Genomic DNA, 27945 nt, shown 5'->3' on the forward strand with positions numbered 1-27945 from the left:
TACTAAATATTTTTTTCAGAAACCTCTTCCCAAGGCAGTTTACCTTATTTTATTTTTGACATTTCTGAACGACAAGTTTAGTAAAGTGAAAGTACACGAGTGGGCTTTATGTGAATGCTCGTTTTTATAGAATCTTCTGCCTCTTGAAAATATTCTCGATATTTACCATAACCTAAGTGCACGCTCGTTAAGAAAGTTAAGTGTTCTTTCAGTCATAATTCAATTGAAAAAAATGAGTCGAAACTTCGTCGCCTACTTACGATTTTCTCTTTAAACAATTGTTTGACAAGAAGAATGTCTCCTATAGAAAAATTAATTTCCAATTTATGTTAAACCGTTTGTAACATATTATCTTGCCAAGGATTGTGCGTGTTAAAGAACACAAGGTTGTCCTCAGTTGGTTGTTTTATCTCATTTAAAATATTAAAGTGTACAACCGCTTATTTAATTAATAATTTTTGTTAGACATCTGAACAAGCATTTATTATATCTTGTCCCCAAAGCTTCATAAGAGAAATTGTGTCTCAATCTTGCCATTAACCTGTGCAGTTGTTCTGATAAATAACTCTAATAAAAACGAACATTTCAAATATCGATTTAACTTCTAAGTTGTTGTTAGCAGCTCATCTATCGTTCCATAACTACGTAAAAAAAAGTGAAAAAAAATAATAAACTACAGGGTATTTCACGAGACAGAATAAAAAATGCAACCCACAATACATTTTCAAAGGTTAAACCCTCGAGCTAAAGCTCTCGGGCCTAACCAGAATAAAAATGCCCAAATTCAGCTCGTAAAATTGTTAAACCAAAAAGTTTTCGTAAAATTGAGAAATTTATCCGATAAAAAAATTAGGGGCCAGTTTATACAAGCGAAATTAAGTGAATCGTAATCCAGATTAACTGAACACGTGACCAAATTGAACTAATCGAAGTTTCGGATTCATTCGAATTAAATATTTAATTCTCTTTCTATAAACTGGCCCTATAATCTGTTTCAAAATCAAAAATACACCACCTGTTGAATTATGTTGGCAGAAAAAAAGAAATCCCTAGAATAAGTTTCATTTTTTTGGGTTGGTCCGTTGGTCCAACCCTCCGTCAAAATTTGACCTTCAGTTTGTCATAAATATCAAATTATAAAAATGCCTCGAATGACAAGGAATCTTTTAACCGCTAAATTAAAGCGAGCGCTCATTAAGTGCTTCGAAGAATTTAAAAAAACACGATGAACTACGACCAAAACGACTGTCAACAGTTTTATTTCATAACCCCACGTTTTTCTGACACTTCCAAACACACTAAAAACAAAAGTTGGCGACGTTGTCCGTTGTATTTTCGAGGTAGAATGCAGTGTTGGTGGATTTTTGATTTTGAAACAAATTATAGGTCTTATTATTTTACCTTGGATTAAATTTCGATAAAACTCCTGGAGTTACACCAATCGCATTTTTGACAGTTACCTTCGGAAAACTATAGTTAAAAAATTACAAACTCTTTTCATCTCTCTACAACAAGTTATCGTAAATTAATGAATACATTAGAAGCGTTTATAATATCGCGCGTTCAAATGAAATCCTGGGCTGGGAAGGCGTTGGAAACCGTCAATTGTTGTGCTTTTTTAAAGCGTAGATTAATTGTAGCATGTTGACAGCTAACCTAAAATTTAGTGCCAAAATGTTTTTCTTTTTTTTCTTTCTTTGCAATATTTTACATCAAAAATAGAATAACGTAACGATTCCTATTCTCGAAGCAAATATCTAAGGGCACCCTTTGCTGAAAACAAACATGTTTAATTATGTTCCATAAACATAAACAAATGTCATTCGTGTCAAACGGCGGGAAATTCAAACTTTACACTGTTCTAAACGGTTTAATTTTTCCAACGCCTACTCAGCCCAGGATTTCATTTGAACGCCCGATACATATTACCACAGAAAAATTGTCTACTGACAAAACCGTGATTAACAATTTTTCTAGGCAAATTTCTAGATAAGGAGCTTTCATTAAAAACAAAATATGGGAAAAAAGCTCTTGTGTAATAATTGCAGTTGAAAATAGAACTTTTTATTTCCTTATTTATTAATAATTGTAGAGTTAAGAAAATCTTTTGTTTCTAAAATCATCTTTTTATTCGACACTGTCAGAATTTAAGAATTTTCTCCTGTGTGAACGGATTTTGATAAATGTTTTGTCAAAACGACATATCAAGCTAATTTTAAAGATTTTAAGCGATTTGAAGCTTTTAAGGCGCTCGTAGAACAAAAAAACCTTGTATTCAACAAGTGGGCCAAAAAGGGCCAATTTACACACGAACTCATTAAATAAACTACTATTAGAAACCAAAAATCAATGATTTCTGAAATGCGTGCTGTTTCCAAAATTATTTTTAAAAATTAAAAAAAAACTCTTTGCTCCATTAGAATGAACTATAAGTCAAGTTATCGTCAGGGATCTTGTAGAGAAAATTCTCAGGAATCTCGAAAAAATAAAATAAAAAATATAGGGGGGGTCTTTATAAAGACATATGGGTCTGAAGGTTCAAACTTTTCATCATGTTTTCTTCAAATAAGAAATATAAACATTCATTTTGAAATATGGTGAGGATGATTATGTAAAATATTAAAATATATATAAAAAGACATTTCTTGAAACAATAGCTTTGTCTACAAAAAATTAAAAGTTTTATTTTTCCAATTTTTGTTTAATTTGGAAGGACAACATAGCTGAAATATTAATCAGGTACTTTTCAACAAATATTGGCAACTTTGATATTTTTTTCAAAGTGACATCAATTTTTTTTTTTAAATATTTTTACATGGTCAAAAGGATGTCCCTTACTTAACCCCGAACTTGGAATACGATAATTTTAAGACAGCCTGTAGATAGGAAGGAAGTACTTTGCCCAAATCTTCCACTTCCAATTTGTAAACGCCCGAATCTTCCAACTTCCAAAAAGTTTCCTGTTTTGTAGTCTTGAGAGTAAACTTCATAATATTCCCTGCCAAGACTACTTTTTCATTAATTTAATGTGCCCGACTACAATTAGACGATATACGATAATAGCTTTGACAATAATACTGGTCGGTTTTTATTAAGTTTTAAAAAACTATTGACTAAACTACAATAACATTCTTTGTGTTAATGATAAGTACAGTTCTCTTTATGTGAAAAATAACGATTCATAAAAATAAACTCGTGCAATAGAAACTGTTAAAAACAAAACAGCATTTACACACTTGCATTTATCAGATCTGCATGTGATTGCAAAGTGCAAAATGTCAAGTGTTATCATGATCTCTGCAGAATATGTATTAAAGGAACAAAAGGAGCAACACCTATTTTCTACCAGTTGAAATGATTGTAGAAAGTCGAGACTTGTTTTATTAATAGATATTTATGCATTAAGGGAGATATGAACATGATTTTTCCCTGAGGTTAGCGTGGTTATACCTAAACCGAGGGGAAAAACATGAATATCTCCCGTGGTGCATACAATAATTTCATTAACAAATGATACTGTTTATTACAAATTTATAATAAATCTAATTGACAAGAGGCCACCACTACTAAACAGAAAATGAAACAGTGTAAAAGACACAAAGTAACATTATCTACAACAACTTAAAGGAAAAGATGAGTAGAATTAATGACAAATGAAAAGGAGGAAGGAAGGAAATAATTATTAAAGACGAAGAATAAAAGATGCAAAAATAGAAAATAGAAAGTAGAGATATTTAATTAAAAAGGAGCATCTTTAATGTACTGAAAGTTGCAAAAAAAAAATTGAAAGAAATTATTTAAAGAATCTCTCTTTGTTTTTATTTTATGAACGTTTTATTCAAATGCTTTAATATAAGGTATTTGCATTATTGCAAAGAGAATCTTCTAGGTTCCACTAATATCAAATATAGGACTCTTTCATAAGACGGGAAAGAGAATTGATCTAGGTATACTTAACGTAGTATCTTTAATGTAAATTAAGCTCGTAGTACCTATATTATTCAATGAGCGGATAATGATGCGTATTACTCGTGAGGATGAGTTTGTGTCACGAGTCGAAGGCGACTGGCGTAACTCATCCGAGCTAGTAATAGCCATCACTCGCAAGTAGAATATTATACCTACTTTTTCTACGACTATGAAGGAAAATTGATAAAAAAGTTTCATTATTAGAGAAACTGAAACTGACGTTTGAATCTGACGTTTTACAATAATTACTTTGGAGTAGAAAAAAATAAATATTTGTTGAGAACCTCAATTACAAAGTAACATTACATTTGTGTCGCCTTATAATTATATTTCGAAGGATATGGAGCATAAAATAATACTTATTTTTCTATTCAATAATTAAAATTTAGAGTTATTGCCAAAATAGCGAGGCTAATGCTAAATTTTCCCTATTGAGGGAAGTTGATTTTTTTTAATGACAGTTTCTAATTTCTTGTCGTTTTGCTGATAATTTAATGATTCAATCGGCCACGATGTTATAAAAAATAAATAAAACCCCCTTTCATTTTTTTTTCTAATTTAACTGTTCATAAAGGTCAACCCCTTAATAGCTTTTTTCTTTTGTCGTGGACTGCTAACAACCAAGGTCTTGGATACATCAGTCTTACTGTAAAATTGTTGACCGGCCTCTCTAGTCGTGAGTTGACCCATCTCAAAGTGGCGTGAAAACCAGGAGAGCCAGGCTTCATGAAGTACGATAAGTACGTCATGCCGGATAGCTCGTCTAACCACGGAGAGGCTAGATATTCCGGTTCAAGGACAGCAGGGATCCCTAGTTCGCGCTGGGCGATGTCCATGGCACGGCGACAGTTCTCTATATGATTGCTCTTATCTGAAAGTGATGGTACTTTTTATCAAGACGGACATCGAGGAGTACTGCTTCCATACCTAACTTTCTCCAGTGGGAGAATAGGCCAGGACGGCAATAATCTACCAGCGCCGACAATAAAACTCCGGAATTCCAGTCTGTAGTGAGGTTGCTTACTCTGCATTCTGGTAGAACCGCTTGCAGCCAAGCTAACATCAGTTTTCGCGGAGGGAACTTGGAACGTCCTATTTGGTAGCGGACGATCAAGGACCAGATTAGACCCAAGATCAGCTTTAAATTGCCATTGACGATGTCGACGTTGCCTGAAATCAAACATACAATTAGCAACAGTCGTAATAATGAGGAGATAAACACGTTATAAAACGAATAAAATACATTTTAGCTACGACAACTTTAAGGACAAAGCAACTTTTATCACGGCGGTACTTTTGCTTATCAGTAACGGCGTCATTACTTCCTTTGACATATTTTACGGTTTGTTTATTGTTAATGAAAGGTGTTTTAGAATAATTTCGAGGCAATAACAAAGACTTGTCCTTACAGATTTACATAATAGATAAATAAATATGCTTGATAAAATAACAATAAATCATTATTTAGATATGTTTTAATAAATATAAGAAATCAAAATTAAAACTCCAATAATAATCTTCGCGAAAAAATCATTGATATTTAAAAATACAGTGTTCTTGAATTAATAGAGTGCTTATTTAACGCAACATACTCGTAATTTGTGAAATGATCATACAGTCGCGGACAAAAAAAAGTAGGACAATGTTTTTTCGCAAATATAAATTTGCTTGCCCTTTCTATGGTTACTATGAAAATATTTATTTATTATAGTGACCCCGGTTTACTCAACTCAATTTTGGCTAAATTTCTTAATAAGACTTGTCCTACTTTTTTTTATCTGCGACTGTACCTTTATGAAATAAAAACAAACTGGAAATTTTATGGGAATTTAAATGTATTTTTTTTCTTACATCATTGTCACGACAATTTAGATACCTTTTACATAAAACATGTAAACATGAATATGTACTTAAAATGCTCACAACGTAATATGTATTAATTAATATGTAACTATGTAACTTATCCTTTTACAAAACTAACGTTTTTTAGAAAAAAATACATAGCAAATGCACCTATTACAATTTTGATATCAGCGAAATCACAAAATTTTACTTTGCACTTTACCGCACTATACGTCATTTTATAAATATGCGAGTATTTAAATTGTAACAACACGAACATATAAACGGTTTTTTTAATACAAGTGAAACATTACGACCCCTACAGTGTGTAAATTCGTGTTCGTTGCGGTAATGTAAAGCTTGATATTGTGTAGTGCTCATAAGAGTAAAGAAATGTAATTGTTTTGAACATTGTAATTTTACTTTACGTTTTCTGCTGTGAAGAAAACATTTCTAATAACAAATCTACAGGGGACGGTTTTTATTTTCGTTAATAATGTTTGTAATAATTTTTATGTAGGGTATTTCATGTCTGGAAAGACAAATTTTATCCGAAAGAATAAATCACTAAAGAAATAATTTTTTTGAGGGTATCTCTTGTGTGAACCATTTCGAAGAAAATTTGAATTTGTTGAAATTACTGTTGAAACAAAAATCGAAGTTTTAAATGGTATTTTTTATACAGTTTGGTAAAAACAAGTTAATTCTGCGCACATACAGAGAAATGAGATGTATTCGAAATGTTAATTTAAATTTTGAAGCAATAAAGAGATGTACGTGTGATACATAGATATATTGTAAAATTGGTTGTTAGGGTTCCAAGTTTTCCGAGAAGACGAATCTATGGAGAAAGATGTTTTACAGACTCCACGAATTTGTCTTCCTATTGGTTCGATAAAATATGAACTTTTGTTAAAAAAATATTGGCAAGAAAATGATTTAATGAAATCATTTATTCAAGATTGAATAAAATATGATTTTCATCTCTCTTATCCTCTCGTAATAATTAAAAGTTATTCTGATCATTTGACATGGCTTTGTGCTGTTCCATGAATACAAAAATAGAGAACCAGTATGTTGTTGAAGTAACGTATAGGGTTATTTATAAATCTTTGTAATATCGTTGGATGACATCTACGTATGTACTATTGCGGGCAAAAAAAGTGGGACATCAACGTCATTGTCTTGACTTTTAATGTGAAATAACCCTTACCTGATTCTAACCCTACTTTGAATTGATTGACGTTGTCATTAAGTATTGTAGGTTGTAGGGAATGATTGTAAGTAAGCACGTAGTGAATATTTATTTAATGCAAAGTTCCAATCAAACTCTACCTTTATCAAAAGAAGAAGGCATTTCGAAAAGGAAAATAGGAGTATAAAATAAATTTTTAAACTGTCAGCTGGAATAGTGTCAAAAAAATGACAATAAAGCTTGAACTACATCGAATTTTTCAAAACTGACAGAAATTTGATGTCCCACTTTTTTTGCCCGCAATAGTACGTACTATCCATTTACTAAACTCCCGCACTGTCAAAGTATTTGCAAGTTGCCGCACTGCCGTTCTGAGGCTAGTAATTTTCACTTTAACGTTGGCGCAAAAATTTGAAACTTCAAATTTGAAGTTAAGTTTAATAAATTCGTATTCTTTCATTCAAAGAATTACTTACACGAAATGACTGAACAAGAAAAAGATATGAAACATAAAAGAATACTGTTAGCGACCAGAGAGGAGCACGGTATTGTTAATTATTGTTTGGAAAGAAGAGAATTAACTCCATTAACATAACCAAACTTTTCTTGTTGACGTTTTTATAACTAGATTTTGTGTACAGGCAACTGAAACTGTATGTCAGCATAGGTACACTCCAAAAAAAAGTCAAAAATTTGACACTGACAGTGCGGGAGTTTAATAAACGGATAATACATAACATATGTATATACAGCGTTCACGATTGTTTCAAATTCGGACTGTCTATGAAAATCTGACATTTTAGTTGGCAATATTGTGATTTGGCATAATAAACCTATTTTAGGTTATAATTGAACTGCACTAAATAAATTACGGAATTGACAATTAGACGAATTTTTAGCAACGAAACGTCATACGACAGGACCTGACGCCAACCTAACAAAAAATATCTTAGCCTACTGCGTGTTTAAAATAATCGTGAATGGCTAATATGTAAAGCTTTGTCGTTTCTTCTGAATTAAAAAAATTGACATTTGACAGTTTGCACTTGTCATTTTGCCCGTTTCATTGTGTATCGTTTTTTAAAATATAAATTCGGTGTCGTTGACTTAGCTAATGTAATTAAAAATTTTTTATTAAGAATAGATACTTCGTATAGTACATTGATAATTATTTGTGACAATATTTTTACAGGAAATTATATTACTTATAAGCACCTTGTTTTAGGCAACCAATTAATCATATCTTTTCTTGGTACTTATACAGGGTTATCCACGAGTAATAATGGACCTTACAAACATTGAAATGCAACCAGTTATACATTTTCATCGCCTTCATGGATGTTTATTTAAAAAAAATTAAAACATAATTGGTTTTAGTTTTATTTAAATTTAACATGAAGTTGACATCTAAATTAATCAAAATTATTTAGGTTATTTTTATTTCAACACAAAAATACATTTTAGGTTTGATAGATGTCACGTAACGACAACTGAAAAATGTCGTAATAAAAGCACTCGTGAATTCATTAAAAAATAAAAAGATTTATTGGTATCTACTCGTCTGAGAAATACGTTTAATTGGTTGCGTCGGGACGTTGTTAGGCCCATTATTACTCATGAATATCCCTGTAGGTGCACTATACTGGGTGTCCCAAAATTCGCGGAACAACTCAATGGGGCAATGTCAATTCATGTTAGAAAATAATGAGAAAAGTAATTTAAAAATTCTATACCTAATAGAGTTGAAGATATGGGGGCTCAAAAGGTGCAGCTTTGATCTCGTTTATTATTAAATATACAGGGTTATTCACGTAAGATGACGAGCCTGACCAGGTAAAAATGCAACCCAAAATACACTTTACAAAGCATTCATTGTGTTTTGGTATTTAAAAATTAAATCAGGAATCCAAGTAGGTATTTTATTAATTTGAAAGATATATCTGTCATTGCATTTTTCGTTCATATTTAGTATTTGAAAAGGTTTTCGAACGATGACAGAACCGATATGATCCTACTTACCCATTACTTTTGTGATTTTAATTGCTTATTATTGTTATTAAATCATACTTTGTTGAGAGAGGTATTTTTCTGTCAGAACTTGACATTCATTAGGCTGACGTTAAAAGCTGTCTATGTTTTATGTGCATTATGATAATGCCGGATAATGTAATATGGATCGAGATTGCTTTGTAAATTGTCTGTTGGGTTGCATTTTTACCTGGTCAGGCTCGTCATCTTACGTGAATAACCCTGTATATTAAACACTAAAAAAGATTTTGACTATTTGTCTTTTACTAGCCAGTGGCATAATAATTCTGAATGATTCTGATCAGGTTTGCAATTATTTTCTTCATTACTTCTAGCATTTCCGAGAAGTGAATTTACCACGTCGGTTTTACCTCAAATAACGTATAACAACATGGCTTTGATTTTTCTTTCTTATTTCCATGGATACAACAAAAATGAAATATTTCAAGACTATAGGATACCTAGAATATTTTTAAATGTTGTCACATTTAGTGTGACAAATAGGTCCATATCTTCTACAAAAAAGAAAATTGATTTTTTTAAACATTTTTACCTGATATTTTTATGACTAGTTAACAACGTACTGCTAAGTTGTTCCGCGAATTTTGGAGCACCCAGTATAAGTACTCTACGTGGAAAATTTCCACAGCATACACACTGTGTTAGAAAGATTTATAACAATCCTGTATGAAGCTCTACAAGAAAAATGTAAACTAGAGCTAAATGCCAGATAAACAAATTGCAAGTAAACATTAAAAATAATAGTACATATTGTATACATGTAATAATTTATATAATATTTTTTCACTTAAAAAATATAATACATACAGTATGAGTCAATTGTGGGGTATTTCTGAAATTTTCTTAGAAGCAACCAAAAATACTAATTCCACTTACCGCTTGATTTTGTGTTTGATATAAATAATAAATTGAATCAAAATTGCGAAAAGAAAACTAACGTAAAAATTGTTCAACATGCATTCCATTTTGGAGTAAACACGCGTCAACCCTGTTTAAAGAGGACCTTTAAACGTTGTTTAATGTCTCTGGCGTTATGGCCATGCACCCATCACGAATTCTTTGAGTTCATCAATCGTAAGTACAGGTCTTTGGTAGACTCTTTCCCGCAAGAAAAAAATCTAAAGGCGCTGCTAGAACCCCTTTACATTGTTGTCTTGTTCATTTATTCACATCCAACTGTTCCAACAATAAGGGCTCTCATTTTGTAAAAAATTTAAATAAACAAAAATGTGGCTGAAATTTGGATACTTCTGTAAATACAGATCTGCAGCGACCATGGCATTTTTACGACATAGGTACCCCGTACATCGTACTATGGCGGCCAAAAAATTTTGGCCGTCACTTTCTTGACATTCAAGTAAAGTGTAAATAAACCTTTAGGAATCGTAACCCCACTTTCGATTCTTGTCATTTTGACAATCAATTTAAACTGTTTGAAGCTCAGATATTCCAAAAATCCGACATGAATAAACAAAATTAGGGCAATCGTACATAGATAACCTGAGGTAAACGTTCTGTGTATAGTCCATTTTTTTATTATAGTCCGATGAGCTTAATCCGAATCAAGAAGTCGACATGACCTGCGTCTGCTTTCGACATTTGACAGCAGTGCGTGGTTCTACCAATATTTGAAAATTTATGAGACAGATATCATAACAAATTTCAATTTTTAAGATTTTGAGTTGTGTTCTTTCGTGCTTTGTTGGTTTTTCTGCAAATTCATTCCTCCGTTTTAATTTTGTCTGTCAAAAAACCGCTCCCTTCAGAACTCTTTTGTCTTTTGATAACTATTTACATACTTATCAACTAATAGGTCAGATATATTAAAAATTGTTGAAAACAGCACTAAATAACCACGTTTAGACTGTCTTTCTTTCTTCCTAGATTTTGTTTCGGCAACGCCATGAATTAGTTTACCCCCTTACCTGTTAACTTCCAGTCTTGCAAGTTTCCGCGCAATTCCAATATTATTTTTGCAATTTACAAATTCTGTAAATGAATCTGTCCACATGCTTTTCATTGGCATCATACGGAGGACATTTCAAGCAAAATTAAACAAAACTATCACAAATAATGTGGTTAAAACGTAACCTAAAAATTTGACGTCGCTAATGTAATAAAAGTACAACTCGTGTCTTGCTCGAATCACACATGCTAAAGCGAGATGCATAGTGGGACACGCTTAATACAATACGTACAAGAATTCAATAGTTTGTTTACATTATGTTGAAAAGAGATAGCAATATGACAGTTGTTCTGCTTTTTAATTGATACATCGGACTATAATTAAAAAATGGACTATAGTAGAAATGACAAAATAATTTTGAGTTTTGAAATTTACCACCCAAAAAATAACGTTCATAATCAAGGCGGTAATCATGATGACAATAAAGTACGGATTACAATTTTTTTTTTTTGAATTGACAGACAATGACGGCCAAAATTTTTTGGCCGGTCTAGTACATGAGAAACAATGTCCACTTTCTCATTGTTTGAGTCATAACAGTTCATAACCAAATTTTAGCAAAACTGTCAAGACAAAGTTGACAATTCTCGAAGCAATGCAATCATGGATTAATGTTTTAATTTTTTTTAAATTACAGATCTAGTGAATGCTGGAATTAGTATTTTTGGTTGCATCAAAGACCAGTTCAGAAATACCCCACAATTGACTCATACTGTATATGGATTTTCTTGTAACTTATGGACTTAGTTATGTTACTTTTAACAAAAAATCTCAATCTTCAATGACGATAGCGATTACCTACTACAGTCGATATTAATTTATGTTTAGTGTTTTTGTTACCAATATTTAAAAACTTGCTGATAAAACTTGAACATTTATTTTATTTTAATTTATTTAATTATTAACGTACAAATAAAAAATATGTTAAAACAAAGATTACGCTCTTTTTGACGCTTTTAATTAGTAATTTATTCGAATATTTCTTTTACAAATATTTTTAATTTATCGCAGATAAGCCATCAAACGAACTATTTTAACCTTCCACAGTAAGTAAAATTTTATGTTTCTACGATAACGATTCATGATAACTTTCAAGTTTAACTGACTCTCATAAGCAAAAACTGAAACAGACGCAACTGCACAATTTTAAGATGATTTATTCGACCAAACTAGTAATTTTGGTGTGCTCTTTAACCGCTTCAACTCCCAATAAGTATACAGCTATAAGAGGATAATTAATACATTTCCCATTTATATTTTGTCTCAGTAATTTCTATTTATTTATATCAATCTGTGAATATTTAAACCATATACATTAAACTAAGCACAAAATTATGCAAATTTGAAGCATGAAAGCCAGTAATTTGGGTTAAGCAATTACAACATTGCTATGCATATTAAAGTTGTAAAATTCGGTGTACATATTTAAATACAGCATTCATTTAAGTGCATTTCTAGGACCTTGCAACAATTAAAAATATAATACTGACCTTTGTGATATGAGTAATTATGAACGTGACTAACAGTTTCACTCATTTCTGCTAAAACTATATACCATGCGATCCAAAAGTCTTTCTATCAAGTGAGCCATGACATTATTATTATTACACCATAAAATTAAAAAATATCAAATTAAAAAAATCAAAGGATACGGACAGCCTAATAAAACATATTTTTTCTACAACCGTCAAAAAAACGCGACATTTATGCATCGTTATCTATGTCATTTTTTGATAGATCAAAAATAGTTGTCAAAAAGTTTCCTTGGATGCTTTAATTTTTTTTTTTTTCATCGTAAAAACAGTGAAAATAGTAGGTACATATATTATGATACAAGTTTATAAGGAAGCCTTATAAACTTATAATAAGGCCCTTATAAACGTGTATCATACGCTATTTTTTATTATACCTGCACTACAGTCTGAAAATTATAACAACAAAAGAAGTGAATTGAAATACCTTTTCCGAAGTAATTTGTGTCATTAATCGTTGATATAGAAATGGTCAATTGTTGTTGTTTCGTTGCTATCATAAATTGTGTATAAATGTCTATTTACCATTGTTCAAAATGTAGGTGAATTTGTTGTTACCTAAGCAACCCTTAAAGCTTTAGTGTTTTAAAGGCCCTTTTTCGCACGCATTTTAGTGTCAAAAACAGGATTATGATTCAGGTATAATAAAAAAAAAAATTAAAACACATAAGGAAAATTTTACAAAAATTCGTAACCAAGTAACCAGAGCAAGCGGGCAACTTGGATGTCTGATCGTTTTGTAGTAAGTATGAATTTTATTAGCAAAGGTTTAAAAAGCGGTTGTAGATAAAATAGTGTTTGTATTTCGTGTGCAAGATGATTGTTTCGTTGGCGCCAACAAAAAACAATCATTTTGCGCACTTAATACGAAAATAACTATTTAATTTTCATTTAAATACGCGCCAAATATGCTGCAGTCCCACGACATTCGTTTCCACTGTCATGGCACACTTGATAGAAAAACTTTTGGATCGCTCGGTACTTTCCTTTTTTAAATTAATGTAGTAAGAACAGTAGGTGGATGTCATAATATTTCCTCGGGGAATAAGAAAGTATCATAAATTTGTAAAATCTTATGGTTGACTTTGATAAATTTCCATTCAAAATTTCTGTTGTCACAACCATCAAACAACTTTTCCCTTAGCTTGTAATGTCTCATGTTGTGACAATAATTTTTAATTTCTATCCTGGCTTTTCTGCTCGTTTGCTCCAGCTTTTTTTGAAAAACTTTGAATTTCATTAATCGAATAATATCCTATTTAATTGCAAAATTACACTTTTGCTGTTAAAAATACATATGTTAATTAGAGCAAAATTGATTTAAGCAAAATATGTAGACTGCTCCAATTAAAGAAGAAAAGCTGATACATACGAGTAGAGCTGGGCCGATACCGGAATTTCAGATACCGATACCGATACTCCGATACTAGCTTTCAGATACCGATACTTCAGATAAATGCATCTGAAATTTTATTTCACCTTGTTTTTACATCACAATGTAAATATCATGTAAAAACCATTATCCTTGAACTAGATTGAGTGGTAAATGAAACAGAAAAATGGATTATGGATAAATAAATTAATATATTTAATTTTATTTTATTAGACAAATGAAGAATGAAGATTAAAACAAAAACACATTTCTAAATTATGGGTGTAGGAATATTAAAGGTAGGCACAATAATGAAAAATAAAATAAAATAGTTAAATTTAAATCAGCATAACGCAAAGGATAATTCTCCTTCAATATTTTGCGAAAAATTTAAAATCCTTTGCCTATTTTTCCAAGATCATCCAATTCTTTTTAAGGAAAATCAATTGTTTCACATGTTCTGCAGTCAAACTCGTCCTCTTACTCGTTACAATACAGCCGGTTTCCGAAAATATTTGTTCTGAAAATACGGAACCAGCTGGAATAGCTAGGTAATATGCTGCTAGTTTCTTTAAATGAGGGAACCTTATTTCCTTTTTCCAGAATTCCACTGGATCTGACTCCAATGGTTCTGTCCTCTCATGTAAATATACGGAGATTTCATTTTCAATATCGCGATCAATATTTTTATTTTTGCTAGTTGTACCGGTTGAATGTTCGTCTGATTTGTTTTTAGAAAGAAGTAATTTTTTGGTAACAGAAAATAATGTAATTGTGCCCGCTTCCTCGGTTTTATCAAGAGTATCAAACTCTTGATACTGTTGTGGTGATCTTTCATGATCATTAGCATAACGCAAAGGGTAATTCTCCTTCAACAAATCTTTAAGCTCGTCTTTTGTTTCATCTGAAAATAGTTGCGCTTTGTAGCGTGGGTCTAAAGCAGTGGCTAGAATATATGTTTCGTTGTTTTTTATTTCGCCAAACCTCTTAGAGATTTGGGATGAAATTTCCTTCGTTGCCGCTGTAACATCTGAATCAGCATCATCTTCAGTCAAATAATCTTTCATTATGGTTTTTAGTGATTCTATTAAAGCCCATACATCAGACAGACCCGAACTATGTTTGCTAAAACTTTTAGTTGCCTCATAAAAATGCTTTAGAATTTTTAGTACATTTTCTGCTAGTGACCACTCAGCCCTACTCATATTTTTGAAATTAGCAGATGATGAAACCATAGAAATAGCGCTTTTCTGATCCCATAATCTCTCCAACATTATATAAGTGGAGTCCCATCTTGTTGGTTCATCTTGTAGCAAAGTCTTCTGCTTCATTCCTAACGTTTTTTGTGCAGAATGAAGGGATTTCATTGAAGAAACAGAATGTTTAAAGTGTGTTACTATTGCTCTTGCTGAATGCAGCATAATTTTAATAGACCCAAAATTATTAAGGCATCCAGAATTCACAATCAGTTGCAAGGTGTGTACGGTACAACCTATATTTTCTAAGTGTAACTGTCTCATCGCGGCTTTCATGTTAGCGGCGTTATCGGAAAGTACAATTTTCACCCGTTGTTCTATACCCCATTCTCTGAAAGCTTCTCTTAGATTCTCGGCTATTGAAACCGCATTGTGTGTTGCTCCTTCAAAGCCAATTACATCCAACACGACATGATTTTTTTTAAAAGTATTGTCAATGAAATGTGCGGTTACGCTAATATAGTCGTGATTGCCTTTAGCTGTCCAAATGTCTGTGGTGACGGCAAAACCAAATGCGGTTACAGTATTCAGATGTTCCCGAAGTTTTTCTTTAGCTCGTCGATACAATTTGGGTACAACCTTATCGGAAAAATATTTGCGATTTGGTATTTGGTACTTAGGACATAATTTGTTAATTAAATGTTTAAAGCCATCGGATTCGACAAAGTTGAAGGGAAGTGATTCTGTACAAATCATCCTAGTAATGGCATTATGGATAGCTTGTGCCTTTGGATTATTAATGTCAAATTTTTTTGTTCTGTTTAGGAATGTTTGCAAAGTAGGTTGCATGACAGTTGTATCCCTGCTCTCAGTAGTGAGAGTAACAGAACTTGTACTAGCAACAGACGGCAACGATAATAAAGACATATTATCATCATGATCTGATTCTGAATCAAAACAAAAGGCAAAATAAAAAAATATAACATCTCACTATCAATAAAAATTGTTACCTTCAGGCACAAACAAATTGGTAGTTGGGCCATCTTCCATTTGGGCGTCGTCAGCATCGTGTGGGTTTACTTCTTCTAGTTCTGCATTGTGAGCATCAAATTTAGAATGTAAAGTTTGAGATTGAGAAGTTTGGGCACTATTTAAGGTTTTTTTGATAGCTAAAATAAATAATAACTAATAATAACTGCCAGGTCAGGTAAAATCAACTTAATCATTCAAATTAATAATGTTTAATAGGCTATCCTACCTGCTGATGTTTCTGTGTTATATTTGGAGCATCGCTTTAAATGTTTCGTCAAATTGGAAGTATTAAAATTACGACTGTTATTACCTCCTCTCGAATACTGATTTCCACAATAGTTGCACTTTACTGTGTTACTCTTGTTCTTGTCGATTGTTTTTGTAAAGTGCTTCCACACGTGCGACATTTTCAAACTTGTAATACTAATAAGTAATAAGTAATAAAGTATAAAGACTAATTAGCACCTAGACCCAAGTCACAACTTACAAAATTAAGATCAACCAGCATGCATCCAGATTCCAAACACCACTGAAAACGCCACTGTAAGTGTAACACGTCAACAAGTTATTGTCTAGCCAGTTTTCTTGGAAAACCAGCGTGGGCGCTTTCCGGCTTGCCGCTTGCTCAATTAAATTCAGATATTTTTCAGATAAAAGTATCTGAAAGTTTTTTGGTATCGGCACGTATCTGAAGGCCTGCAGTATCGGCCGATAACCGATACTGAGTATCGGTATCGGCCCAGCTCTACATACGAGTACATTATATCGAAGTGTTTAATTTCGTCAGATAAAAATTTTATTTTTATTTTGCATGACTTACAGTTTCGTCGTTCTAAACCTCATTTACAAATCCTAAATGCACACAGTGTATAGACATTATAATGAAATTTTTAGTGTCAATTAGAAGTAATTTTCAATCATTTTTAATTTTCAATACTGCAAAAATTACATTTCAACGTCTTTTTTTTTACTAGACTTTAAATAATAAAAATTGTAAATTTATAATAAACCCAAAAGGCAAGAAAATTAAGGCAGAAAAAGTCCAGTGAATATTTTTTGCAAATTGTTCACAAATTAATCACAGTGACATGAACATCAGAAATAGTTTTTAACTAAAGTAAACAAGTTCTAGTAGTCGAGTAGTCTGTTGCGCATCATGGAGCAATTCTCTAATTAAATTAAAACACCTTCACAGACAGTGCAACTAACGATTTAACGAACATTTGCAGCAAATATTTACTAGTCGAAGCAGAATTGCAAATTAACACTTAAGTTAACACGATTCGTAATTAGCAAGCGACATATTTAAACACGATTGCTTAAACAGCAGCAGAAGAATGCTGAAAAGTCCCGATTCGCAACAGTTGCGTAAATTCAAAGCGGAAACCATCGACATTCTTAATAAATTATCTACACCTATTTAGTTTGTTAATTTTAGCAAATACGAAATTATAACGTATACATGCAACAATTCCTTTTAATTACAACACAGAAACAGAGTATTAACAAAATGATTTCACAGAATTAAGTAGTGTCAAATAACCTGTTTCCTGTGGCGTATTTTCACCATTGTTTTTTTCAGTGGTTATTTAATTATAGTTTAATATTTTGTTCTTAGAGTGTCTTGACCGCACAGGAAGAGGAACATAAAAATATAATTTTTGACCACATTCCACAGAAATATGATTATTATCAATTTGATGAAAACGAGCAAAAAAGTCAAATCTTTTACTGTTGCCCATTAAATTTAACGTTTTGCTGTGACAATGCCGAAATCATAATAAATCATTGAATATTTATGGGCACTAACACTATCTAGAAAAGTTGGTGCTAATTAATGTAAATGTTAATAGGCAAACACTTAAATTTTTTTACTTGTAGTTTGGTACAGCAATGACCCCTTGCGTAGAAAAGAACTGAGAAATCTTTGGCCCCGAACAAATTTTACACTTGTTAGATCATCAAGTCGCATCATGATCTAATGTATGAACCATTCAGATCGTCCGTTAGAACATCTTCCTGAAATATGTTACTTAATAATTTGATAATTTGTTCAGTTGGTATTCTGGTAACATGTTGCAATAGTTTTGACTTCTCTAATTGTAAATGGATTTACAGACGAATTGGCGAATGACAACTAACATTAAACACATTATGAAGACAACAACTCATTTTATAATAGATTCAACATTTGGAATATTGATTAAGATTAACATAAAAGAGAGGAAGGGCTCTAAAAGGTTTAGACATTTAGCGAGGAGTTTGACTCACTAGGTGACAAAATTTCGATAATTAGAACAAATTTTAATAATTATTTAATTTTTTGCAAAATATTTTCGTAAAAAATTTGGACAATTGTATTTATTATTGTTCTATTCCATCCTTTGCAAGCTTTCTATTAAAAAAAATATGCCCAGAGGTGTATTACGCGATCTAAAAAACCCGTGGTTTGAGGTTACAGTAAAAAAAGGAACAAAAGCAGAGTTTTAAAACTAACTGGTGTAGCAAATATTGATAAGTATTTTTATTGTATTGTAAAATACCCAATCAAGTCGAAGGAAAAAATTCTTTCTCCACGACTATTGAAGAATGAATGCATTCTTGTTGGATATTTAACGAAAGAATGGTATCAATTCCACACCCAGTGATATGGCGCGTTCAAATGAAATCCTGGGCTAAGTAGGCGTTGGAAAAATTAAGCCGTTTAGAACAGTGTAAAGTTCGAATTTCCCGACGTTTGACACGAATGACATGTGTTTATATCGGGACATAATTGAACATGTTTGTTTTCAGCAAAGGGTGCCCTTAGATATTTGCTTCGAGAATAGGAATCGTCAAGTTATTCTATTTTTAATGTAAAACATTGCAAAGAAAAAAAAAAGAAAGATTTTTTGGCTCTAAATTTTAGGTTAGCTGTCAACATGCTCCAATTAATCTACGCTTTAAAAAAGCACAACAATTGACGGTTTCCAACGCCTCCCCAGCCCAGGATTTCATTTGAACGCGCGATACTAAAACCCACGGCTGTCGGCCAATCCATCCCTCGTATTTACATTCTATCATCGGGTCGCGTATCGCGTAGCAACCGCTAAATAAGGCACAATTTTAATTGTCAAATATTAAAAGTCAAATTAAATTCAATTTTTAAAGATTTTTTTTCTTGGTATAGTCGTGGAGAAAGTATAGTCTTCAACTAGCGTATAATGGCTATTATTCAATCGGACGATTCCACCACTCGTCTACGACTCGTAGCCAACATTATACGCTCGTTGAAGAATGTACTATTCATTTCAAAATAAATTAAATGCTTTTTGATATTCTTCACAACACAATATTCTTTGTACAGGTGGTCTTATGAATCATTTGAAGGAACGGGGGTCGGGTGATATATTATTTTAAATTGTCTTAAATTGTCTTTTGCAATGATACCAAAATTTTCAGATTTTACCTGATAATAAGTATACATATTATACAAAGTGTTTATAAAAGAACGTTTGTTTTGCCGTTCTGTAGCATATTACAAGTAATTAGAATATAGAAAAACTGAAGAAAATCACAAGACGTCGAACTCACAACTGACGCTAAGATTTAATAATTTGACATTTTACTGTAGACATCTGATTTGACGACTTTAACGGCTCGACCTAGTTCGATACAATAAAACTACAAAGCGGCACAATTCCACAGGTCTCTTGATACATCGTTTTAAAGCAATTTAAATTCTTTTTACAATAATACCATCATTGTATTACTGTTTACGTAGCATTAGTTTGTTAAATGTAAATATACACCATCTGCCACCATATAATAAGAAAGTCTTTGCTCAAATGCATTTTGCAGTACTTTGGAAGTTATGAGTGGTATGAAGTGTTTAATAAAAGGCATACTCATACCTTGTACTCTTCTAAGAAGAATTTACTCTAAAATTGTTGTTTGCTCCTTTCAAAATCCAGCCATTTGTTTCTTTTTTACTGAAATACATACACATTTTGTAAAATCTTAATAAAAATAAAAATGACTTGTTTCCAATTAATATCTAATTAATTTTATCCACAATCACTATATTCAATTGCTTGGCAACCTTTAATGTGGTCCATAAAACTTTAGTGTTTTATAAGTCATAAAACACGCCATAAAATATTTCAATGATTTTTGAGGTGACAGCCGCTGTCAGAGTGAAATGTCAAATTAATTTTGAATGACATCAGATAAAATTTCGGCGATTCTGATTCTAAATGAGTGTGATTGTGGATAAAACGTTGTATTGCATGCGTATTTTAGATGCATTTTATTCACTTAAGAAAATTAAACGCTCGAGCAAGCTCTCGCGTTTAAACATTCTTGCGTGAATAAAATGCTAGGTATCTAAAACACTTATACAATAAATAACTATTATTTCCAAAATAAAACTATTGTCAACTACAGCACAATCCTCCATTATTTCCTTTCACTCCAATCTGGATTTTTTTTTGGATTCTCTTTTAATAATCTTAATAATCCTCAATACATTATTTTCTTTATCATCGAAACATTATAAAGTATCTCCCTTTTACAGTCTTATCTCACTGATGTTTATCAAAATTATTTTATCGATTTTAATATTAGGTTTTTCTCAATTTTGTTGCTGAAAAATTAGATCATTATTTTCGAGTAACTACTCAATTTTGCGATCTTCAAATCACTTTTTTTAATTGTAACTTCAGTAATACTTTACAATTTCTTAACACCTTCGAGGATTACTTTTAGGTTCCTTCGTTTTTCTCTTATTTGTCAACCACTTTCTATCTATGAACACTAGTGAAATTTTATTATATGCTGATGACGCTAAGATTTCCCAAACTGTTAACACTAATGATGATGCTGCGAACGCGACAAAACAACCTTGATAACTTGGTTACTTGCTGTCTACATTATAATTTGAAACCGACATATGTTTTTCACACCTAGGAAATCTACTTTAGAGTATGACTACACTACTCAAGATAATTTGTTGCTCTGTTCTCATAGGTACCATTAAAGACGTAGATGCATGTTTCGATAAAGATTTTGATTAACTTCCGTGTTAATAACGTCACCTGTTCAGCATCCAAAACTCTAGGTTTAATTAAGCAAAATTACAAATGTCTTACAAATGTCAAATATTTAAAAATTCTATTTGCTTCATTTATTACCTTAAAACCTGAATTTACGTCATTTATGTAATCTCCAATTTATCAGGACTACTGTAAAAAACATTAATTGAAGATATCTGAAATACATGTTTTTAAAAATCAATAAATTTTATGCTCTACGAGTTTATCTCAATCCGCATGACTGTATGAAATAAATCATACACGTTTTTACACGTTTCAAGAAATTGTTTGAGAAAAGTGAATATCTAGTAATTTTTTTCCTTCTAGATATCAGACAAAAGAATTTTAATAAAATAGTTGACATAATTACTTTGCTTTTCTCGCTTCACGATTTTCATCTAGAGTTAAAAAAACGTAGATCATCGTGTCTAAGAAATGTTTTCTAAAATTTTAAGTAAACTGTTCGTCCTTTCAAACTTGTTGATATTTTTAACGCATAAAATTCATGTTTGTCCTTGAGCTGCTAAATTGTTTCAAATTTCATTCAAATAAATTCAGTCCTTTGCGACCCAGCCGGGGTCGTCGAAACAATAAAAAATATTACGATAATTCATTATTCTAAATGGTTTTGTTTTTCTACAGCCTATAGTACATTTTGCCCACGTTTCAGATAATAACTAGAGCATCATCAAAAATTGGGAGGCCCAATATACAAATAAGATTTAATCTCCGTTCCATCCATTAAACACAGTTATTAAGCATGATCCTTTAATTGAATCCAATTTATTTGGTTTGAAACCATTCAAAGACGTAAATTACACAGATAACTTTCCACTTTTTCCAATGAAACTGAAATAATAACTCCTATTGAAAACGTCGTACTCGTGAAATCTTCCCACAATTTCGCACCGTGCTTGTGAACAGCGCTTTTATTGACAATGTATTAGCTATTCTGACTTTAGCACAGATGTCGAAACGGTACTTCTCATTTGCCATCAATGCCTCCAGTTACATCCACTGAACAAGCCTTCTGTTATTTAGAACAAACAGTACCAACCAGTCGAATCTAACCCACCACCAAAGGGGTCAATTTTTTGCAGTGGTACCATGGAGTAGGCCAAACTGTGCGATGTGCAGTAAATTTCATGCCAACCACCGTAAAGTACTACAATTATGTAATTTCACAGAAAGATTCATCTGTACAAAACCATGAACCCGATATGAAACTGTTTACATTGGAACAACAAACAGTATGGATACTGACAATTATGGTAATAATGCAATTAGGTTTGACAGTTTATGGACTTAGCCTACTTGTCAAGACGCGACGATGTCACTGTTTGTTTCGTCTAAATATAAAGTTGATGTCAGTGCAGCGGCAGCTTTGCAGTCTTTTGGAATCCAGCGTCTTCTGCATCACCTTGAGTCTGACAAACGAAGGACGCCACCACAGTTGGTCTCCTAGAGGCGTTGACAGCTCTGTTTTCTTCGCAATTATTCAATTACTTTCATTGTATTCATGAGAAAGCGACTGTTTTGCAATTTGTACCGATCCGGACTGGTTAATACCGGCAGAACTATTTTAATAAGTAGCCAAACGCCGCACTCGTGTCTGATTGTTAATTCCCCCATTATGGTCATTAAGTGCAATTAGTTATGATTTATGATCGGCATTGTTCCTTCGGAAAACTGGACGATCATGACCAAAGCGCGGAAGCAATCACTGGGGTACTGTTAGTTCGTTAAAAAATTGAACGAGTGGGATCCGAAACGGTTTTTGACTGGGGACTCCCACGCTTGGTGCTTGTCTTGTTTATTGTTTTGGACAGACCATTGAAGCAAGGCTGATGGTACTGCTAATTGAAAATCTCAACAGTACCGAGCGACCTTTGCGCAGACCTTCGTTCGAGAACGATTTTTTACGGCGGCGTCAAGGAGATGTTCCCGTTTCGCGGCGCAAGTCCTATTTATAGTCTTGTTCTTCGGCTTCAGGCATGTTGATCTATCATTTTGGGCGCAGACGAAGAGGCGCAACTGCTAAATATAGATTGGTGCGAATTCGAGGAACAGTTCTCAGAAAAGCGGTTCGCTCCTCACATTCTTGAGAATTTAGCGCTGTGGGAGTAGCTCTAATCCATTTACAATCGCTTGCAAGTGAATGAAATGACCCAATTAAAAATTAATAAAGAAGATAAGGAACAATAAGAGCGTTGCCTCATCAAGCATGAGGAGCTTTCTGAAAAAGTTTCCATTTCTTGCTCTTGAGGCAAAAGAAAAAACAAACAAATATATATTACTAAATACCAGTAAACTTTACTGTTTCATTCTCCATTTCAAGCAAATTGTGAAGCCTGCTGGAAGTATTTTTATTTGTTACACTAACTTCTAAAAATATTAAATCAATTACGAAATACATAATAACATTATTATCCACTGTATGTAAATTTTAATTAAAATTTTTAGCTACAATAAGTCAATTTAATAGTTTAATTACCTACTTATGTAGTACCTTTAATTTTATTGTAGGAATTCTTGTATATTTCCATATTTGCTGCCTCATTCATACTAATGAAATTAATAATCTCATCCTGTTTAATTAATTAATTAATCCTAAATAAGTAAATTGATCAATTCATTTATCTTTACTTATTTGGTGTGCACAAAATATATTCGTTAAATTAAATACCTTGGATGGTAACGGGAAGGCGAAAGCAGTTCAGGTGGTCTATTTTTCACAAAATTGATTCACTTTTCAAATCATTAACAACACCCAAATATTGTTGTTTGTTTTGTAATTAGCAAAAAGCCTGGAATAACAAAACGGTGTGCTGAGAAACTTTTTAATTATTAGTTGCTTTTATTTTATAAAAGGTGGTACTGCGTCCAGGCCGGATCTATTTATCATTACGGAAATTTTTATCTAGTAATGATGTTTCCTATGAAACCAATATTCATATCATCATTTATTTTTCTATACACTTTTTACGCGACATGCAACGACAGGTTTGAAGAAAATTATTTTTCTTCCTACACTATGGTAAAGTTGAATTTTACCGTCTCCATAGGAACGAGAAAGTAGGTGTTTCTACGGCTAGCCTTGCAAAAAAAAAACACAAATGGCTAGGCAGTAAAAATTTTTTTTACTTTTTTCAATAGAGGCCGCTGCAATAATATTTACAAAAAAAAAAGATTTTTACGATTTTAGGTAACTTTTTTGGTTCAAACAAAAGCCGTATTCTTTTTATAAAATAACCTGCTTAATAAAATCTAATATAAGTAAATTTTTATTTTAAAATTACCAACAGATATAGATTTCTGCAGAAAGTTATATCTAACTGTGTGTAGGTGCCGCTGCGTTTCGGACTGTTTGTTTTGTTATTAAATCAAATGGTTATTGTTGACAGTTTGTTGACAGACAAAAATTATTGCAGTCATGTTGGTGTAGGAAGAAAAATAATGTGTAATCCTTGGCGGCAAAGTGATTTTTCCAGGCTTCAAGAAGTGTCCAGGCTCGCTAAAGCTCGCCTGTACATTTCTTCTTTCAGCCTGGAAAAATGTCACTTTACCGCCTAGGTCTACAATATACTATTTATTCCAAATATTTTACAGCTTAGTATACAAAGATTTATTACGACATAAAAAGATTATTGAAAAATATTTTAAAAAATGAGATCGCTCAAAAAATATTTTTTAAAACAAGTGAATAAGTTGTAGATGTACTAACAGTAATTTTGTTCACTATGTAGTTCTTTGTTTAAAATATGGGTTAAGGTCAAGTCTGCCGTCGCTGAAAAAGAATATGTTTGTATGTACTGCATTATAAAAAATAGTAGCAGAAATAGCTATCAATTTCTATTAGGGAATTTTATTTGTTCTGTAGTTCCTACAAACATAGCCACCCCTTATGCACATTCATCGTAAATAGACTATAAAAACACAAACAATGCAAAAAGTGAGTTTACATTTAAACAGCGCATTAGCGACCTATAATCCGTGGTGCGTTCACAATTGACTCTTCAACGCCTACTTTGAGGATGAACATTACGCTCAAGTTTTACACACAAAAATATAGTCAAAATTATTTTTGGAATTTTATGAATCAATCTTTAAAACAAAACCAACACTAAAATGTCATTTTACTTTTATTTTGTTAATAATTGTTTTACAAAATAGACACAATAAACCTTTTATTGTAAAATTACAGAATCAATGCCTTTATTTTTACAAATATAGCTCTACAAAAAAATAAACAACTTGTGTGAACATTTTTGAAATTTAGCAAATGTAAGAACATAATTCATGTTTTATTTAAAAAATTAAGATGTATTAAAAAAATTGAAATTTATGAAAAGAGACAGTTTGTTCCGATTTTAAGAATGTTTGGAAATCATTGGAATTTCATAAAGAAGATTTAAACACAATAACAAAAATATAAGGTTCTGGAATCTTTAAGTTCTCCTCAAATAACAAACAGAATAGATAATTTATAGTGTTACAATTATTGAAAAGGTATAAAAAAATAAAATTAGACGATTATAAACGAAGCTCTTCTTTTGAATTGGTAAATAGCGATAACGAACGTCCAAGTCCATGGAAACATTTTTACCAATTAACCTTCTGTTTTTACGCTCGCTGTATAGTAATTTTTGGAATTTTGGAAATGAAACTTCACGCAGAAAGTCAAAACGTGGGTTTGTATGACTTGTTTTTTTCGTGGTAATGATCAAGGACGTTCAAATTAAAAACCATACAGTCAATTCATGTGTTTGTATTTGCTATTACCATTATTAAAAGAATTGAAACGATTTTTGCGAACTTTTTAGAATTACATAAACAAAACAAACAAAGTTGTTAACTGGTACAATGATCAAGAACTGTCAAGTTTTGCAAGAAAATATATCATATTTATTAATTGTTAAGCACATACAGGCTGTGCCGAAAATGGCGCACTACCGGTGCATTACGGTACACTTGAACTTGGAACAGTCCATTATTGTCGGCTACCAATTTTCATATTCATACAATTTTGGGAAATCGGAAAGTTTCTAACGAACGGACTACGTGAATCAGCCTGTATATTACTTATAATCAATTACGAGGGTCATAGAAGTTTTCACTTCTGTCGTGCAGTCTTAAGCACACACTCTTTTTTTTTAATTTCAGTCTCAAAAGTTCCTTTTCGTTTATTTTTGTCACATAATGTTGATGTAAAATATTATCTCTTTTGAATCTAAAATAAAATTTATTAGAAATTTTAGTTCTTTATTATAGAAACAAAATTGAACAAGTTTGTTTATATTTTTAAAACAAAAATATAATTTAAAAAAAATTATTTTAGTTCACTATCTTTTGTTAAGTGTATTTCTTTACATAAGCTGTATTAGAGAAAAATTGGATTAACATCAAGTTTTTCAATCAGTTTTAAAACAGAAGATTTCTTCACATAAGCAATAATTATCTTCGTGTATTACCACATAATTATGGTTTTATTATTTTTATTTTCTACAAGAACTCGTTTGTGTTCTATTGAAAAGCCATTATAAACGCTGATCATGCAGCAAAAGATCGATAAGCAAACGTGAGATTTTTGCTTTTATTTATTTATTCATTTATTTATTTTATTCAATTATTTATTTATTTTATTCAATAGTGACAGACTTCTTTTGGACATTGTATCATCTGTGGGACGTACTCAATATTCTTTTCTGACCACATTGCATATACCACGGTCTCTAAAACTCGGATCTACCATCAGTGGTCAAGACTCTTTTATATGGTCTACTTGTGTCTTTAGACGCTACGGATGATAATCTCCCCTTCATGTTTGTCCATTCAAGAATACCAAAACTTCACGCTCCGTGAGTGGGACGTTCCGACTTTAATTATAGCCATACAGGAAGAGTATGACTCGTACCTATATCATTATGTTTATGTAATGTTAATTAGTGACGTCACACTAGACCACAAGGTCAGGGATGAACCGCAGCCGTTTCTTCTCCGAATCCTTACCGATATTGACGAGCTTGACTCCGTCCTGCTCGACGGCGCTGAGCGCCGTGGCGACGTTCTCCAGGTAGTGATGCTGGTTGGCGGGCCTCCTGTTCCACGCCGGCTTGAGCGGATGCCCCCTGAGGGCCTCCACCAGCGCGCACAGCCGCACCCCGGTGCACAAATCCTGCGACAAGTCCGCCACCCTCAGGTTCTGCGGCAGGTGTTCGTTCACCCAGTTCCTGAAGGTGTTGGCTTGGATCTCGACCCACACGTCCTCGTTGCCCTTGATCTGCATGCCGCGGGCCGCGTGTCCCTCGGGACTCCTGGCCAGGAGGCCGCTGTGACTTATCTTTCCTTCCATCTGGGCACTCGACACGAACACACACGCACGTGACGCGCTCCTTTAAATTTTCGCACTCATTTCGGTACTATCCGCTTGAGAGGTACGCGAGTTGTGGTTGAGGCGGGGTAGCGTAAGTGAGTACCTGTATGGCGATTGTGTGCGCGGAAAATAGTTTTGATGGTCGGTTTCGTAGAAGTGGAGGGGAGGTACCACTGTTGGGTTTTTGCTGCAACGAGATAAACAAGCGAGGCGCGCTTTGCAGGACGGGCGAGGAGATTCCGACGGGGGGATAAGCGCCTAGTCTGAATACGAAATGAAGAAACGACATGAGGAGATTCTAAATATGGGACAAGCGGTCGAGGTTTACAACAAAATAAAGTTGAAGC

At 32.5% G+C, this 27945-nt stretch overlaps 2 protein-coding genes across 4 annotated transcripts in view; both read right to left on the reverse strand.

Annotated features, from left to right (window-relative positions):
* Positions 1-27706, reverse strand: part of jbug (filamin-type immunoglobulin domains fbug) — a 62232-nt gene extending 34526 nt beyond the window's left edge. The window contains exons 1-3 of one of the 3 annotated variants that reach the window (XM_069048995.1): positions 27235-27694; positions 4897-5139; positions 4617-4840 (exon numbers count right to left, since the gene is read on the reverse strand). In XM_069048995.1, coding sequence (XP_068905096.1) covers positions 4617-4840; positions 4897-5139; positions 27235-27577 — 810 coding nt within the window. In that variant the 5' untranslated portion in view covers positions 27578-27694. Of the gene's footprint in view, positions 1-4616; positions 4841-4896; positions 5140-27234 lie in introns of all 3 variants that reach the window. The other 2 variants (XM_069048993.1, XM_069048996.1) reach the window with 2 other exon arrangements.
* On the reverse strand, positions 14118-16900 carry LOC138131788 (zinc finger BED domain-containing protein 4-like). Its single transcript, XM_069048997.1, has 4 exons — positions 16641-16900; positions 16380-16576; positions 16132-16290; positions 14118-16068 (listed from the first exon to the last, which is right to left on the reverse strand). Exons 2-4 carry the CDS (start codon positions 16558-16560, stop codon positions 14330-14332), a joined length of 2079 nt encoding a protein of 692 aa, XP_068905098.1. The 5' UTR covers positions 16561-16576; positions 16641-16900; the 3' UTR covers positions 14118-14329.
* Positions 27707-27945: the final 239 nt, after the last annotated feature.

This window comes from Tenebrio molitor, chromosome 5 (genome assembly GCF_963966145.1).
Source record: "Tenebrio molitor chromosome 5, icTenMoli1.1, whole genome shotgun sequence".
Classification (NCBI taxonomy): domain Eukaryota; kingdom Metazoa; phylum Arthropoda; class Insecta; order Coleoptera; family Tenebrionidae; genus Tenebrio; species Tenebrio molitor.

Bases quoted from the DNA above. Each gene is read 5' to 3' on its own strand.
- LOC138131788 (XM_069048997.1), bottom strand. From the start codon at position 16,560: ATGTCGCACGTGTGGAAGCACTTTACAAAAACAATCGACAAGAACAAG. The intron at 16,291-16,379 runs GTAGGATAGCCT...TATTTATTTTAG, and splicing joins TAACACAGAAACATCAGCAG to CTATCAAAAAAACCTTAAAT. The intron at 16,069-16,131 runs GTAACAATTTTT...GTTTTGATTCAG, and splicing joins CAATTTGTTTGTGCCTGAAG to AATCAGATCATGATGATAAT.